The 7,147-nt window shown below is 35.5% G+C and overlaps 1 protein-coding gene across 1 annotated transcript in view; it reads left to right on the top strand.

The window, feature by feature from the left end:
• LOC103476160 (uncharacterized) overlaps positions 1 to 7,147 on the top strand; it is a 44,257-nt gene that overhangs the window by 8,596 nt on the left and 28,514 nt on the right. The window contains exons 9-13 of the mRNA XM_017308513.1: positions 303 to 413; positions 512 to 527; positions 622 to 698; positions 3,053 to 3,068; positions 3,160 to 3,248. Coding sequence (XP_017164002.1) covers positions 303 to 413; positions 512 to 527; positions 622 to 698; positions 3,053 to 3,068; positions 3,160 to 3,248 — 309 coding nt within the window. The remainder of the gene's footprint in view (positions 1 to 302; positions 414 to 511; positions 528 to 621; positions 699 to 3,052; positions 3,069 to 3,159; positions 3,249 to 7,147) is intronic.

Raw genomic sequence — 7,147 nt, 5'->3', positions numbered from 1 at the left:
CTCATATATATATATATATATATATATATATATAAATAAAAAGTAATACACAGTACCTATATATGTATATTCCATTTGTGTTTCAGCCTCTGTGTTATATAACTGCTTTCAAACTCTGACTAAACAATGAATCAAATAAGTCAGAAAAAAAAAAAAATCAGGATATTTGTTCATGAACAGATAAAATATTTCAGAATTAATGTGTTTAAATATGTAAATAATATTTTTTCAGGAAATCAGAGAATGCTGTGACCAAATCTGCAGATGTAAAACATCTGTTTCCATTTAACGTTTGTTTCCAGTCGCTGTGTCCAGTTCTTCACATCCTTTTTTGCTGATCGTTGGTGGACCAGTTGTTGGGTTTATTCTCCTTTTTCTCCTCTTTTTGTTGTACTTCTGCAAACATTACAAGGGTGAGATTTTTTTAAAAATTAATTTAGTGCATAAATTTTATAACGGAGAAAGAAAAACAATTTTTCAATCAATGTAACGGCAATTGTTTTTTTCACAGATTTATTCTGCTCCAGGTCAGTTGCTCACTTTTTTTTTTTTTTTTTTTTTTTTTTTTTTTTTTGTTAATTTAAGTATTAAATTCACTGACTATATTTTGTCATGTTGTAGATGTAAGGTCTCAGATAGCAGCAGAAATGATGGAGTCATCCAGACTGGCGGTCATGAAGACGGCTCTCGTCCTCAGGGTTAGAACTGCACCACGTTTTTAGTGATTAAAAATGATTACTTTTAGCAAAAGACCCTACTGTGTCCAGATTCTTCTTAGACTTTTATTTCTTTCACATTATTCATATCATTTCACCTATATATCACTATTGAAATCTGTTATATTTTTATATCAAATGAAACCTTTTTCGTGAGACAATATAAGCAGATGAATGAAAAAAACACTTATAAAATAAGTTGTATTTGTTTCTTCTAATTTATACAAAGATGTTTTATACCTTGTTTGTTTTTGTGGTAGTTGTTCACTAACAACATCAGTCTGGGTTCTTTGAGTTAATACGTTTATTATTAACTTATTAGCTCTTTGAGTTGATAAGTTTATCTTTGTAATCAGCTAACCGTGGAACAGCTTTGTTATTTAACAAGAATCAGTCACTGAAAAAAATAATCCAGATGTGTTTCACCTGCAGATGAACTCAGAATGAATGAATCCTTTGAGTTAAAAAGTTATTTCCAAATAGAAACGGTGTACAACGTAAGCAAAGAGCTGACTCTGGTTTTCAGTTTTTGATTTTTATTTTATTTGTCACTTGATGACCTCGCCTTAAAGGCATCAAGATCCACAGAATGGCGCTGTTTCTTTTAAAGTAAAAGCTGGGAGCTGTCAGGCTTGGCTCTGAAAAGTTTCCTCAGGTCAACATGGAGTTTAAATCAATAAACTACAACTTTTGATCTTATTCATATCAGAACAAATAAATATTCAATAACTTTACAAGCAATGGCTGAATTTAACAGGTAAACGGAGTCAAAGCTGAATGAACAAGGTTGCTGTGTACCAGTAGGGGGCAGTGTGACACTGAGCTGCTCAGTGGAGCCCTCTGCTGGATRGAAATACAGATGGTTCAGACGAACCAAAAACACAGCTGAAGATCAACTCACTAATAAAGAAAACRGTGATATCACTGTGAGACAAGAAGGAATCTACAGGTGTGAAGGAGAGAGAGGAAATCCCTCATTCTACAGTCATTCAAGCCATGATGTCACCATAGAGATAATGTGTAAGTTTCTTTTTTTTATAACTTCCTGAAACTAATTCTACTGAATTTTTTTTCTCTTTAAAACTGTTAGAACCTAAAATTATGACACTAACATTTCTCTTGTGTTCTCTTCTTAATTAAATAAATTTTTTCTTGTGATTTGATTTTTCTGTCCACATCGGATGTAAACAGTTTCCAACAAGCTTTTTGTGGCGAGAGGTGAGAGGATCACTCTGACATGTGAGGTCCAGGGAGGAGAAACCACTGAGTGGACGTGTGAATGGAAGAGAGATGAGTCAGTCATACACTGGACAAGCAGTAAAGACTGGACTTTCATTGTCTCTGAGTCCAGCAGTGGAGACTACATGTGTCAGTGTAGATGCAGAGATGACTGGTTTTCTTCAGCACAGTGGAGTGAAGCCAAGCAGGTGATTTAATTGTTGAAGAGATTGTAGGAAAAAAGGTTTTCCTCATTTGTTGGATGAAATGAAGTTTCTTCTTTGGACAAACCAGAATGAATCTGAACAGTCCTCATCTGAGTAAGAAATGTTTAAATGTTGAAAATAAGGAGCAGATTTTTTTTCCCACTTCCTTTAATGTTACAATAATAAAATAACAACTGCTATAATTTGCTACATATGCAACTTTTCCCCAAAGTTTATTTTAATCTATAAAAATAATTTAACTGTGTATTGATCAATTTCAGTCAGATTCCTCTTCTTTTAATGTCCTTTTGCTTAGATTAAGCAGCTCATTGTTGTGATAAGTTTGTTTCTGACCTGGAGCTGTGAGGAAAGATCAGCAAGACTTCATGGAGCAGGATTTATTTAATAACATCAATATTCACTCATTATATTGTAAAGTTCACTTGAAACAAACTTCAGCTGAAATGCAGCCCAGTCAACATTTAGCTTCATGTTTTTGTTTTTTTCCCAATAAATAAGATCACAACAATATCAGGTTAAAGCTGCAGTTTGTAACTTTTATTAACAGACTAATAACTATTATTGAATTAAATGGGGACTAATTAATTTTTTGTAATTGTTTTATTTTTGCAGTAACTGTGTCTAGTCCTGTCAGTTCTTCATTTCCTGTGTTGTTGATCGTTGGACCTCTTATTGGAATCGTTCTCATTATCCTCATTATCCTCCTGCTCTTGTTGTGGCGCTGCAGACGATCCAAAGGTGAGAATATTTTCTTCTCATCTTATTGCTTCTTAACTTTAGTCTGTTACTTAAATACATGTATTTAATTGTATTTAATATGACTTTTGAAATATGGTTCCACATTTTAATTCTGTTCTCAATGATCTAAATGGCTTTTTTAATCTTCTCCAGGTTTGTGCTGCATCAGGTCAGTATGAAATATCTGTTTTCTTCATCTTAGTCATAAACTCTTAATTTTTGTCTTCACAGTTAAACTTAATCCGCTTCGATATTTTTAGGTTATTTCAGTCTGAAAGCAGCAGCCAGAGGCCGACCACTGATCATGACGTGAACCAGACTGAAAGAGATTACAGCTCTCTGCTGCATGGTTAGTCACACAATAAACATCAGTATTAATTTGGACGTAACATTACTTTGTTGTAATTTCATTCCTTATGATGATACCGTTTTATGCAACGTATAAAAATCTCAGCAACAGCCCATATTAATCAAGAATCTAATATTTAGTTGGATCATACTATATCATTGTCCTTATGTGGGAACAATGGTGTAGGGCCCCTTTAAATGCTTGAATTATAATACAGACCATAGATCTAAAACTTCAGACCTGAACTGAGAATTCTGGGAATGAAACGCTGTGTTCTGTCCGTGACTTGTGTTTACAGGTAGTAGCCAGCAGATGGAGCCATTAAGTCAAAGTTTTCCAAGTTATCGGTCCAGAAAATGGCCGTCAGTTCAATGATGTGACGCAGGAAGAAAACTTGTGTGTCTGCAGGATTCTGCTGCTTCACATGAACCTGATCCATCCAGAGTGTTTGGCTGTGGTGGAAACGGCAAAATGACAAACAGCTCCAATTATCACAGTGTGTTTATTTATCATCGTTTGTTCAGGATTTGTTCCGTTTTTATAGTGTGTCAAACCTACATTCTGCTTTAAGAGATAATAGATGACTGAAAGGAGTTTTTATTTTTTGCTCTTTCTAGGTTTTAAGTATCAGGAGGAAAATAAAACAAACATCAATGCATTTTTATATTATTGTTATATTTAGAGAGTTACAAAATTAAAATAATGGAGTATCAGTTGGAGATGCAGCACCTGATACAAAATAAATTAAAATGTACATTTTGGTTATGCAAAGTAATATATTATCAATAAAAAACAAAAAGGAAAAGTGTGTTCTAGTTTATGTCCTGATAACGGTGAACATTATTTATTTAATTTGGGAATCTTGGTAGGAAATAAAAATCCCACCAGACTTTTTCTGTCAGTACCTTGTGCTTACAGATAGCAACCAGCAGATGGTGCTATTAAGTAATTTTATTCAGAGTTCCAGAAAAGGGCTGGATGTTCAGTGATCCCGCCAGGAAGAAAACTTGTGTGTCTGCAGGATTCTGCTGCTTCACATTAACCTGCTCCATCCAGATCCAGAGTGATTGGCTGTGGTGGAAACGGCAGCAGAACATCTCACACATCCATCATCAAACTCAACATCCTCATCCTCACTGAAAACACAGCTGCTGCCTGCAACTGCAACAACCATGTTAGTTTAGCAGAAACAGCAGTTCAGAGAACCTTGAAACACGTGTGATTTCTTCTGAAACGAGAATAAATTGGACACTTCTTAGTGTCAGATGAATGGAAAATTGAGATTAAAGCAGAATGAAAGAAGTGAAGACCTAAACTCTTAAATAATGGTCTGCAGTCTGTATTCAAAAACCACAAGAGGGCGATGCTGAGTTGTCATACCATTAAAGAGAACTTCTGTTTCTTTGGTCAACACTTCTTGAGCAGGATGTCACTGAAGATGAAGCTCAGCTCATTTGCAGTTGTATTTATAGAGTTTCTGCAGGACACTCTGTAATGTCTCCTCGTCTCTTGGTGGAAGATCTGGACTAAAGTGAAAGATTTAGTACAGAAAACTACAAATTAAGTGCCCTCATAAAACCCATGGGCGCCATTTAGGGGGGAAAAGGTAGGACGATTCCAAGGTTCCTTGGCCGACAGGGGGCCCTGCAAAATAGCTTTTTTGGTTGTTGTTGTTGTTGTTGTTTATAGAAATTGAGGGCCCTATTAATAACAAAATTAATCATATTGTGCTTTTTTAAATGGCTTTTAGCAGTAAAAATAATATATTACCCCTTCCACACTAAAAAGCACACATCCATATTTGCTCTGAACACCACATATATATATATATATACAAAAACGGGAGCACAATAACAATGAGACAAGATACGGGAGCCAGAGTTGGTATTCACATTCTTATAGTCAATGTATATAATCATATAATGATAATTACACACACACACACACTATATATATATATATATATATATATATATATATAATTGTTTTATTATTGTGTTATTTTATTTTTTTACTCATTTGTTAAAATTGTCAATATGTTGTGACTGTACGGTATGAAAGATCATCTGAGGAAAATAAATCCTCTGCCTTCACCCAGTGCGCTCTAGAAACAACCAATCAGAGGCAGGAGGTGGGTTTTAGTGCTGTCAATCACAATCTCATGTTGCTGCTCATCCTTCCTACCCCTCGCTTTGTGCTGAGCTGCTGCTAGCATAGCCTGTTATGAATGCTCAGTCTAGTTAGCATAGCTACCAATGACGGCAGCTAAACGGTTTCCTGTAATGATAACTTATTTATTTCTCCACCATAACCATGTTTAGCAGTCAGTGAGTGAGGATGATTGACAGCACTAAGACACTCCTCCTGGTTCTGATTGGTTGTTTTTTTCAGAACGGTGCTTTACTTTAGTTAGCAATAGTAGTTCTGGAGGAGTTGGAGAACAATATTTTCACAGATTATCTGTCTCACTGCAAGCCATCACGACATGGTGACAGCTTTAACAAATATGGAGAAAATATATTTTTATTAAAGTTGCATACTGCAGCTTGAACAAAATGTAACTACATAGCATTTTTTGAGAAGTCTAGATTGCTTCATGAATATTTTGCAAGTTGCTTATGACTGCTGCTGGTAGGGTGAGACCTTACAGTAAGCTAAAACTAATACAAAAAATTGCAAGCAACCTATTTGCATACGTATGCAGACTGTTGCATGTAAAATTGACTAGCAGTTAATATTGTGCTGGTTTCAGTATTGAACCAAAGAAAGAAAATCAGTTGCAAGCCTTTAAAATTGTGGTGCTTTTTATGAGTCATGGACTTTTTTGTCATGGGGCCCAAGAGTCCTGGCAGCGCCACTGAGAAAACCAAATGCTTTTCCTTGACCTCACAGCTACAAGCCATGGTGGGTTAGCAGAGCTGCTAACGGCTTCTTTATGCTAAGCTAAGAAACTAAGACATGACATATTGTAGATGAGGCTAAAGTTAGTATCAGGTTAAAGTTCAGTGTATGACAGAGGTGTCTAAAGTCGGTACTCGAGGGACGACATCCTGCATGTTTTAGTTCTGTCTCTGCTGGTAGTAACAACATTTTCAGCAGGTCTTTGTTCCTCTTAGGGCTCTAATGATCCATCATTGGATCCAGGTGCGTTAAACCAGGGAGAGAACTAAAACATGCAGGGTTAGGTGTGTGATGTAGGTTTGACTGATATTATTATTAGGCAATTATTCTGCTGAAAAGAAAACCTTCCATCCTTCTTCCTGTCTCACAAACAGACGCCGCTAAATAAAACACATAGAAACTTTTTTTTTTCACTCCATGCACATTTTTAAAGTCTCTTCTTAAATCTATTTAAACTCCAGACTATTTCACAGTGTCTGATCTCATGACTGTTTTTTTCACACCTAAGGCCTCATTTATCTGTGGTAGGTGAGATCATTCTCACCCATCACTTGTTTTTAGATGAAAAGGGGATTTTACAGTTTGTGTGCCAGAGTTCGCACGCAACACAAACCAAGTAGAGGAAAAAAACAATTATAACTATTCATGTGTTACATTAATGCTGTTTACAGTTTATTCGAAGTGAATTTTATTTTATGGTTTCATCTAAAAACAAAAGCAAAAGAAACATATCTAATTCATTTTTTTTATCAGCCCCTTGGAAAAAGAAAAACAAAAAAAACAGTTCTGTTCTTCTTTTACCACAACTTCTCATCATTGGAGCGGAAACATCACAGCAGAAACTCAGTGCAGTGATGTCAGTGTTTAAAATAAACATTGTCCTTCATTCTCAAGTAAAACGTTGATCCTGTTTCAAACGGCTCCATTTCTGTAGAGACGCTGCAGGGGCAGCAAGTTATGAAAGGAAGATTATTGGAGCAAAGCAGAGGAACAGCTGG

This window comes from Poecilia reticulata, linkage group LG14, assembly GCF_000633615.1.
Source record: "Poecilia reticulata strain Guanapo linkage group LG14, Guppy_female_1.0+MT, whole genome shotgun sequence".
NCBI lineage: Eukaryota > Metazoa > Chordata > Actinopteri > Cyprinodontiformes > Poeciliidae > Poecilia > Poecilia reticulata.
This window is presented reverse-complemented; position numbering and strand designations above follow the sequence as displayed.